Genomic DNA, 11,492 nt, shown 5'->3' with positions numbered 1-11,492 from the left:
AAACCAAATGATAATAAGTAACGGGCAAAAAGTAAGAGTCAATACGTTTCTTTGAAATTAACAAAAAAATATATTTCAATTAACAAAGATAAAATTACATAACGTTACAAGTTTCGGCTACCGGATTGTGCCCTCTTCAGACATTAACATAACGAAAAAAATCGCAGAACAACATCAATTATCGCAAATGATCGCATATTCATAACATTCACAGTTCGGGTGAGTCTTGTAGAGTTTGACATTATTTCCGTACGATTAAACCGTCAAATGTATTAAAAAATCTTGGCAAAACTCTAGTTGATAAAAAGAAAAATTTAAAAACTGTACACAAAAAAGATCTACGCGTAAATGAATTAACATACCGGAAATCTAATAAAAATAATAATAAAAAATATAATCAAAACTCACCAGAAGTTATGTGTAAAAAAAAAAAAACAAACGAGTGTGTCCAAAAAGGAATAAAGAACTTTCGGAATATATACAGAAAGAAAGAACGCAGATGTGTAAGACAGACATTACGCACCGGCCACTATGTACGTTCAGTAGTGCGGATCAAAATAGACTTTATTTATTCGAACAAATGTTTAAGAGATTTTATGAATTGCTAAAAAAAGTTTTAAAACATTATTATTTCCTTGAGTACCTAGCTTTAATTTTTCTTATGATTACAGAGATCCTAAAGTAAAAGAAATATCTACATTTTTTCAGTAATATCTTTGAATTGGCTTTATAGAATTGCAAAATTACGGGGATAAGTGCCTTAACACCCAAAGTTGTACGCATATCAGAGAAAGTATTAAAAGGAATAAGAAGAAGACATGAGAAGGTATGGGAAGACATGAAAAGACATTTGTATCTTCGTATATATGTATATGACTATAAATAATATTCACGACAATCAATTTCATATTAAATGAAAAAAAAAGAAATATTGACGACGACGACGATTTTTACGAAAATTGATATAAGGGTTTTCGATATCACTGAATACAAGTCTGAAGTCGAAATTACAAAAAAACAAAATAATGGAATCAATACGGAGAAAAAGTTGATCAAAGATACTTTGAAATTTTTAAGTTATCCCCTAGCCTGCCCTCTAAAGAGAGTGAAGAGCCAGCAATCTGGGAATAATTTTAAAAATCTGTAAAATCTGTAAAATTTGAGATTAAAATGATTACAATTGGCCCACATAATTCTTGATTACCAAATTGTCAAGTGGATCATCCTATGCAAATAAATTGCAATATAAACTCATAGGCAACAGCTGGCAGGTGAAAATTTTTTTTACAACTATTTCAAATGTTAATTTGTTAAATTATTTAAAAAATTTTGCGGAGGCTTGTGGAGACAATTTTGTGCATCAAAATGATTATACCTAAATAAAAAAAAAATATTTTTTAAAAATAAACAATTTAAACCAAACCTAAATCAGAAATAAATATTGGTTCGTACAGTATTAGCCAAGTATTTGATTAGATATAGAATACAATGATTACATTAATTGATACTCTTTTAAAAATTTAAAAATTTGGTTTTTGGATTCTGATCCACTAATGTCTCTTTCATGACATGATAATGTCCCTTTTTCATAATAATATAAAAAGATTTTTAATGTACTGAACTTCAAAAATATACTTGACAGAAGATGCGTCTCCTGACCTTTGTTGGTTGTATTGTAATATAAAATGTTATAGAGAGATAATAGTCCGGTAAAAAATTGTTCATGCATGAATATGTTATACATATGTATAAACATACATAAATACGCATGAATATTCATAAACATGTATAATTATATATGAAATATGTCCATACATGTTCATATATCCTTTTTTCTATTAAAATTACTTTTTAGTGCAATAGAAATAATAATAATAATGTGAAAACATTAAAAATAATTAAAAAGATAATTTTCGCACTATTTGTTTTAGAAAAAATCAAGTTTGAAGAAATATACATATTTATACATATTTATACATATTCATGTATGAAATTTATTTATACATATTTATATATATTCATGTATGAAAAATTTTTTACCGGAAGTAGATATTAAGACAAATGTACACATTATAGTAATGAATATACAAATAGACATCTATTTTGGCAACTCCATAAAATTAAAAAATCGAAAATAATACGTTCTTGCTTTTGTCTTGCTATTACACTGAATGAAATTTGTTAATGCTCACTGTGTATGTACACTTTGTACTTATACATTGGGTAATGCAAATATAATAAAATTTTCACAGTTTTGTCCTTTTTGTGTAGTTCAGCCACAAAAAACAGACCCCGTCTTCTTACATCCATGATTACATCCATGATGGAAGTAAAATTTCCATGGAAGTTATACTTCCACCATGATTACACCATAGGTCGATTCTCTTCTGTGACATGCGAAATAACGTAACCTATATTTCAAGAGAAGTTCTGTTATGCAGAAAACGTTGATTTATGGCTGGAAAAGATGTAAAAAACGTGTTTGAAACTGAAAATGAAGCTAAAGTAGAATCTGAGGCACAGCAAAGGTTTTGTATTACTCATATATGAAAATGAATGAAATGAATTTTGTTGCAAATTCTGCTGAAAGTTCTCTTGTCGTTTTAATCTATCCCATTACTAATACTAAAAATTTTTCATATAACGTTCTTAAGCAATAATATTTGGACCGTATATAGTGATATACATATAATCCATAGATATTCGATAAATATACATTTTACGTAATTTTAATCTACTTCGTCTTTTTCTTTGAAGTAATATGTAAAATGACTTTTGATATTATTTTGTAGGTATAATGCTTTTGCTACTTTCATTAATAAAAGATTAAAAGTCTAAAGCGATAAAATAAAGTTGACATAAAAAAGTAATTTTACAAAGACGTAAAGAATATGTACCATCAGATAGAATAGGGTATTCTACACTAGCAGAATGTAATTTTACACGTTACTATAAAAAATTATTTATATAAAAATAATTCATAAATTTACAAAATTTATTTTTTATCTTAAAAGAATTATTAATTTAATAAGAACTTAATTTAAAATAAAATCTTTTTGTAGATTCGAGATTCCTTCACTTCAATTAACCTTTATAAAACGAACTGGCATCTTTCTCAAGTTATATTGGAGAACTATTTTTGCTATCTGTTGGCCTTTATTTTTCTTACCCTTCGTGGCACTATATGATTATTCGGTAAATATTCTTACATATCAGTTTTTAAAATTAACACTAATAATCTAAAAATTTATATTATATAAAACATTTTTAAATGTAACTTTAGTTTATATGTATAATGGAAAGTTATTTATTCTTATATAACTTTTTAATAATTTTAATGCTGAATATTTTAATTTAATTTTTATAGAGCGATGTGTTATAATAATTTATCATTTAATTCACAATTTATTTAATAATAAAATTAACATAATATTTATAATTTCGTTTTTAAGTACTCTATATTTGCAAAAAAAAACCATTTAACTTTTTATTAAAATATTTCAAAAGATTTGATGCCTTATTTTAATTTTAATCATATCCTATGCATTAATTAAGTGACATAATAAATTAATTAACATTGTATATAATGATTGGTAAATATTGTTAAAAGAGAATCCAGCCAATGACCTTGACCTTGACATATGCTGTCAAGATCATGACCCTGAGTGACCTCCAACAGGTTTTAGCTTCGTCCCTTGTTATTCATTAAAAAGTTATTAATAGTCAAAGTTAATAATTATTTCCCTATTTTACAGAATTTTGAAGAATCAGACAACTTTAAACAGGGAGAGAGGTATAAAGTAAACGAATTCAAGGAATACAACTTTTCACGCGACTTTCACCCCACCTCTCCCCTGCTAAGGGGCGCACAACTTTCTACGCGAAGCGATTTTCACGAAGCCCCTGCTTCGCATCATACGACTTTCCATGCGAAATGTTCTTGATGGGGAGGGGGAGGGGGAGCTTCGCGTAGAAAGTCGCGCGCCTCTTGGCAAGAGGGGGGGGGGATAGGGTGAAAGTAGAGAGTTTCGCGTGAAAAGTTGTATTCCTTAAATTCATTCCCTTCATATCTCTCCAACAATATATGTCAAGGTCATTGAAGCTGGGTCTCCTTTCATTAATATTTACCTAATAATTTTAACATATTTTCGTTATATTAAATTTCTATTGCACAGGAAGTTAAATGTGCCTACATTGTTCTGCTGGTAGCTGGATATTGGGTGACAGAATGTCTACCAATAGGAATAACATCATTAATACCTGTAGTGTTATTTCCAGTATTTGGTATTCTTAGTACTCAGGAGACATGCGTTTGTTACATGAATGATACCATCATGGTATTTATTAGCGGTTTGATACTCGCTATTGCCACTGAACATTCTAACCTGCATCTACGGATTGCTCTGATCGTAATGAAGACGGTTGGGTGCAGCCATGCAAAACTGGTCGGTGGCCTTTGCACAGTGACTACTTTTATATCCATGTGGATCGCGAACGCAGCAGCTACCGCCATGATGGTACCTATTGCCTTTGCTGTACTTCGTGAATTGGAGAGGGTCGGTGCACTTGAAAAGTATTATTATACAAGTTATTGTATTTTCATTACCCAGATTATATGTATAGTATAAAACATAATTAACAATGGATAATCCTAATCAAATGAATAATCATTTTTTATACGATATAATTTTCATATTTAATAAAATTTTAAGAATAATAAGAATCATCACGCATTAAGGTTGCATCCAGTTGCATCAATGTTACTTTGAGTGAAACTTAAAACACACACACACACACACACTCTCTCTCTCTCTCTCTCTCTCCCCCTCTCTCTCGGTTTTGAAAAAAAAAAGTAGGACTTTTAAACCTCTAAAAATTTTGAGCAATTACTCATTTTAAAGAGTGTTACAACATGTTACTGTTAAAGTTTTTGCTGAAAGTCATTTGTTACCGTTATTAATTACTTATTTTAAAAAGTAACGCGTTATCGTTACATATTATTAAATTGCTTGCAGTGATATTACTATAGTTCTATTCATGACTGCGTTTCAAAACCGAAAAAAATAACAAACAGCGGTTTACAAAATTACATACACAGAAATACTCAAACGTTAAAATCTGCTTTGACCGAAAAAATTCTTTTTGGATTTTTCTTGTTTAATTAAAAGTAAATAATTGCACGAATGCACATAATTATAGTAAAATATAATCAAACGTATATTATCGCATTCTAACAATATGTAGAGATGAGATTATGTATAGTCAAATTTTCCTTTCAAGGATTGTATCAAAATCTCATCAATTTATGTCATAGTAAATCTGTTATATAATTACATGTGGACTGGTCAACGATTAACATGCTTATAAAACACAAAGTACTTGTTGTCATATCTATAATAATCACATCTAATTCTATATATCGCGGATTCACTATGACATAAATTGACAAAATTCCGGTTGAATTAATTATATTTTACTTTATGAGAATTAGTAGAAAATGACCCAAATATGTGTCAAAACATTTTATTTCTATATGCTTATTTAATAAAATTTATATATACACACGTTTTACACAATAACTGGTTTCTTTGCTTGTACTGGATTTGTATCTTTAAAAACTAATTTTATTGTCTTGTTTAAAATGTATAATTGTTTTTACAGCAAGGACTTGGGAAAGTGTTTGATATAAAGAAAAATCCAGAAGATCCTGAAGCTGAACCGTGAGTATTAAATAAATTTTAAAAATTTTATATTAGTAAATCTTTACATTAGCGGACACCTCTTCAATGATCTTGACTTTGAGATATGATGTCAAGGTCATGACTCTGTGGCCTTCAAAAGGTTTTAGATGGCGGTCACTGTTCGTTCAAAAGTTATTAATAATCAAAGTTAGTAACTATTTCCCTACTTTATATGAAGAATCAGATAACTTTATATAGGAAGAGAGATGAGGACAAATTCAAGGAATACAACTTTCCATGCAAAGCGACTTTCACCCGACCTTTCTCCCTACCAAAGGGTGCGCGACTTTTCACGTGGAGCAACTTTCACCCCACCTCCCTCTTGTCAAGCGAAATAAAAGTCGGATAAATATTAATAAAAATATATCTAGTGATTATATAGAAACCCCTAGACCCTCTGATAATCTTGATATTGACACATATTATCGTCATTGTCTCAAAATTAATTATAAACTCGTTTCGTCCCCATGACTTCGATTTGCGTGGAAAGTCAAAGCTCCAAGGCAGAGGGGGAGAGTGCGGGTCCTCTCTTCGCGTGGAAAATCGAACGATTCTAGGCAAGAGAGAGAGTGCGGGTGGACCTCGCTTTGCGTGGAAAATCTTTTTTTTTATTAATAACTTTGGTATTTCTTTACATTAGAGGATACATCTTCGATCGCCTTGACCTTGATATATGTCATTAATATTCATCAATTTTGATCTGTTTTGCGTCACGTTAAAAATGAGTGTCGTAGCCTCAGGTTTAGATAAACCTCAGCTTTAGAGAGAGAGAGAGAGAGAGAGAGAGAGAGAGAGAGAGAGAGAGAGAGAGAAAGCGACACTCAGATCAATCACACTGTGCTGGAAATGTAATAGAGCGTAAAGTAAATCCGTAAGCGAAATTATTGAAATCTATTTTACTTACGGACTATTTTGCTACGCCCTATTACATCCCCAGCTACAAGTGATTGATCGATCAATATTGAATTAACATTAAATTGATGCTAATTCAATTTCGACCGACGTTGAATAAGCATCAATTTAACGTTGATCAAATCAACCATTTCTGGCTAGGCCGGAAAACCAGCTTATGTCTAGTTCAGACTGAATGCAGCAAGCGTCAAACAGCAGGGCAGCAACCAACCAGCAAAGCGATATTTTTTTTTACGCCACTGTAAATATCGCCTTGCTGAGTGGTTGCTGCTCTACTGCTCGATGTTTGCTGCATCCAGTCTGAATTAGGCATTACTCCCGACGTGTCTACAGCCTCTACTGCTACTGTAAACGACGCGTTACATTTTAGTAAATTAAGATAATTAAGATAATTACGATAATTAAGATAATTTTACAGTACATCGTCGAAAAAGAATTTCTTTTTTTTAGGCGTATAAAAGCGACAAACTTAACGAAAGCTTATCTGTTTGCGGCGGCGTATGCCTCGTCCTTTGGCGGTACCGGAGCGATTATAGGTACACCGACGAATCTTGCCTTTAAAGGTATCTACGAATACAATTTCCCTGATGCTGATCCAATCACTTTTGGCAAGTGGATGGTTGCTTCGATTCCGCAGATGGCCACTAACTCTTTTATATTATGGCTGTATCTGCGAATCGCTTTTTTGGGATACCTGAGGCCACGTAGCAAGGATGCTGAAATGGCAAGAATTGGCGTAGAAGGCGAGGCCATCGCAAATCAAGTATGATATCATCTATTTATAGAGTTATAGTACATAAAATTATTTTTTTGTAATCTCTCTCTCTCTCTCTCTCTCTCTCTCTCTCTCTCTCTCTCAATCGAATAAATAATAAAATACACTACTCGATAAAAAGTGAGGAACATTTTGAAAATGCTCAAAATTTATTCAATTCAGCTCATCAAATTCACTTTGTACAACTTCAGATCATTGAAACTCGGTGAGAAATCATCATAGAAAAAAAAAAAACAGCATTTTGAAGCTTGAAACTTGTACTTAGCATGCGTTTTTATATAATTTCTATTTTTATAATTTTATAAACAATATAGCAATATGGGCTATGGGAGCCCCATACAAAGAACGATTATTTTAGGGCAGATTTAATTGTGTAATTAACAAAGAAAGTTTGCTTTTTCTCTTTCTCTTTATTTTAAATTTATTTGTAAATCGACTTTTTGATAAGAAAATGTATTGATTCTCGTAGGTAATAAGTCAGAACCTTAAAAATCTAGGACCTATGACATTTCATGAAACCTCCGTTGCAACACTTTTTACGGGATGTATATTTCTATGGATATTTAGAGCTCCTGGATTCGTTCTTGGATGGTCAGAAGTTTTAACGGATGTGTAAGTCTAAAAATTTGTAAAACGTAATTGTTTAATTAAGAGAATAAAATAAAATAGAAGCAAATTTTTGTGTACATTCTTTAATCGCTTCAAAATTGACATAATAGAATTTAACTATATAAGTACGAGCATGTAACTTTTTCTTTATAATGGAAAGATGAAAAGTGAAAATTTTCTCCATTTTAATTATCAATAATAAAAGTTTTCACTTCTCACGTTTCTATCCTAAAAAAAAAAGATTACATAATTTTCTGTTCATGGTTTTCTGTTCTTTATCAGAAGTATGGCCGCTATAGTAGGCTATTCTAGACTACTTTGTGTTAGTGTTTATACGCGGTGTGTGTATATGTGCGCAAACACATACCGCGTAAACATATACACAGTAACACATAGTGGTCTAGAATCGGCTTATATACTGAGAAAAAATATAGTTAATTTTAATAAATATTTAGTTCAATATTGCCAACTAAATATTTACTTACAGTAAGTAAATATTTGTTCATTAAAAAACATGATTGTTAAATCAAATTAACATTTCTTGTATCAAATAAATATATCTCTATATTTAATAAATATTTAGTTGGCAGTATTCAGCTAAATATTTATTAAAATTGACTATATTTTTTTTAGTGTACATATACTACTTTGGTCACTGTATTGGACTGTACTAAAATTTTTTTTCTTGTTTTCATCAAACTTAATATGTATTTTGTTTTAAGTACAACGAGGGTATATACATTATTTATTATTTTTATCATAAAGAACAATTTTAATAAAGACTAATTTTCTTGTGAGCATCAGCAAAAATTATAATAAATATATTTTCTTTTAATGAAACTCGTATTTCATTTCAAGCATAATCTCTATATAGAATAGTAGCGGATTCGACGCCCGCAGTCTTTGTATGCCTGCTAATGTTTTTCATCCCAAAAGAGCCACTTTTTTTACACTTTTACAGCAAGGACCGTAAGAGCTTTTTACAATTACGAAGCCAAGTATGAACTTGAAATACGAATAAGTAGCAAGTTACTGACTTTCTTCTAAAAGATAAGCGAGGAATGGCTTGCTACTTGATTTGTCTTTCTGTTTTATATAAATCTTATGTTAGTGCTTATGAAATTTTATATGATCACAGCATCCAGACGAGTGACCAGATCATCCGAGGGTCTGATTACTTGGCACATCATTCAGACAAAGCTGCCGTGGAGATTAGTACTTCTATTAGGCAGTGGTTTTGCTGTCTCAAAAGGCAGCAGTGTCTCAGGACTTGCCATGAAGCTAGGACTAGCTTTGGTGCCTTTGAAAGAATTGCCTCCTGTGCTGATGTTGGCCATTGTTATTTTATTCGTTGGTACAATGACGGAATTTACTTCAAACGTTGGTACAGCTAATATACTTCTGCCTGTCGTCGCTCACATGGTAAGAATTTGTCCAATGATAAAATATATTATAACAGTATAAATTGTCAATATCAACAACTTTAGGAGAGATTACTTTGTAAATTTTAGAAAAAAATGTAGTGATAATATCTTTATCTTCTATCTAAATACGTTTACTTTTCGTTTATTTTTATAATTTTTCATTTTTATAAATTTTCTACGTTTCGTTTTACATTTTTACATCAGAATTTTGTACTCCCCGTTCAACGATCGTTAGAATAAATTTTAAGAAACGTGACTTTTACAATTATTCTATTTTTTTCGTAAGTATTTCCTCGTTAAAATTGCAATTATTATTCATTTTTGTTTGTTTCTCAAAGTGTGTGGCGATGAAGATACATCCATTATATCTGATGATGCCAGTGACGCTGACGTGCTCGTACGCATTCAGACTGCCGGTCGCTACGCCGCCAAATGCAATTATAACTGTCGCGGGTCATTTGCGAACTAAAGTATTAATAGCAGTCGGATGTACCCCCGCTATATACAGTTTAATAGTGCAAGTTATCCTATTCCCTACTTGGGGAGCCTTTATTTATGACATCGGTGAGTTTCCAGCTTGGGCAGAACATGATATTGCTCTAAAATCATAATTTGATCATTGCTAATATCTTTATTTTATTATTCATGTCGGTAAATAATTATGAAATATATTCTTATTTATTATAAATAAATATTACAATTAAATATTATAAAAATAAGATATTAATTATATATTTATATATTTAAAAATAAAATGCTGCAAATAATTGTCATTTAGCTATTATTTAAACTTGTTTTACTTTTTTTATTTTACTGTCAGTAATATAATAGAGCCGATTCTATTTCTGTAGCTCCGAGGGGGGTAGAGGGACAAGGAATTCTCAAGAGGCATGGAATTCCATGGGGTGTACATATATCAATTGCCCACATTACTAATTGGCTAATTTAAAACAATATCATTGGTGAAGCGGTGAAAAATTACGAGTCGATGTGAGCGGTGTGTACAATTGAACTGTGTGCAAGTGCACCGTTCCCGATTTCATGTCACAGAGAGTCCGTGGAAGGAAAAGAAGTGCGTGTTGTCGTGGGATTAGTGTGGAAGGGATCCTCGTGATGTCCAACAATATTTGTGCTTTTTCTTTCTCCAATCCCATTGTAGCCAAATGTAGTTGCGTTCTTTCTTTCACCCATTATTGCTCCTTTCTCCCAACACATTTTATTCGCTCGTTCTTTTCTTTAGCAATAATTCTCTTCCCTTCTATATTATAGCTCTCTATTTATCATCTTAGCTTTCCTTTGCATTCTCTTTGTTTCTTTTTGTTTCTTATCTTCTTATTCTTTTTTTTTCTTCCCATATGTGTTTTTAATTAAACATCTTTTAAGATATTTATTTAAAATAACTTTATTTATAATGTTAAAAATTATTAATTTTGATTTACCGATTCTTTATAATTGACTTCCTAATATTTTAATAATATACCAGCAAAATACAGCATGTTACTTACATGTAGATGTAATATTACATGAGTGTCAGGAATGTTACATGTAATATTATTTGTATAATCGCGAACACGAAATTTGTGATTTCTTGTTTCGATGGTTTGCGGAACGCGCATAAATTTTCATAGCGCCATTCACCATCTATCTTCGAGGAAGAGTGAAGGAGCTAGCTTACTTTCAATCTCCTATCACTTCGGAAAACATAAAAGGAAGAATACAAAATATTTTTCGCGAAATAACAATTCAAGAGTTAAAAGAAGTCCAGCAAGCTTTTCACGAAAACTAATGAAGACTACGGACATATCTAGATCAACATATAGCGAACATTTATGTCAATAATAAAAAGTTTGTTCCAAACTTTCAGTCTGATTTATTTTGGTTTATATCCTGACAATAGTTGAATTTTCGAAAAGATACTCTAATGCAAAATTATTCAGCTTATTGAACACCATCGATAGAATGTAATCAACTTTTTATCAGACTCACTCTGTATATATTTAAAGAATCTATACTATATATATATTATATATA

The 11,492-nt window shown here is 30.9% G+C and overlaps 1 protein-coding gene across 1 annotated transcript; it reads left to right on the top strand.

Moving 5' to 3' along the window:
- The first annotated feature begins 2,386 nt into the window (after positions 1-2,386).
- Positions 2,387-10,072, top strand: LOC108746658 (protein I'm not dead yet-like). The gene is made up of 9 exons (XM_018483559.1): positions 2,387-2,528; positions 3,063-3,195; positions 4,176-4,556; positions 5,662-5,720; positions 7,104-7,416; positions 7,898-8,040; positions 8,912-9,006; positions 9,176-9,459; positions 9,800-10,072. Exons 1-9 carry the CDS (start codon positions 2,455-2,457, stop codon positions 10,070-10,072), a joined length of 1,755 nt encoding a protein of 584 aa, XP_018339061.1. The 5' UTR covers positions 2,387-2,454.
- The last annotated feature ends 1,420 nt before the right edge of the window (positions 10,073-11,492 follow it).

The sequence above is a fragment of the Trachymyrmex septentrionalis genome, unplaced genomic scaffold (assembly GCF_001594115.1).
Source record: "Trachymyrmex septentrionalis isolate Tsep2-gDNA-1 unplaced genomic scaffold, Tsep1.0 scaffold186, whole genome shotgun sequence".
Classification (NCBI taxonomy): domain Eukaryota; kingdom Metazoa; phylum Arthropoda; class Insecta; order Hymenoptera; family Formicidae; genus Trachymyrmex; species Trachymyrmex septentrionalis.
This window is presented reverse-complemented; position numbering and strand designations above follow the sequence as displayed.

Coding starts and splice junctions, on each gene's coding strand:
- LOC108746658 (XM_018483559.1), top strand. CDS start 2,455: ATGGCTGGAAAAGATGTAAAAAACGTGTTTGAAACTGAAAATGAAGCT. Junction 2,529..3,062: donor GAATCTGAGGCACAGCAAAG/GTTTTGTATTAC, acceptor ATCTTTTTGTAG/ATTCGAGATTCCTTCACTTC. Junction 5,721..7,103: donor GAAGATCCTGAAGCTGAACC/GTGAGTATTAAA, acceptor TCTTTTTTTTAG/GCGTATAAAAGCGACAAACT.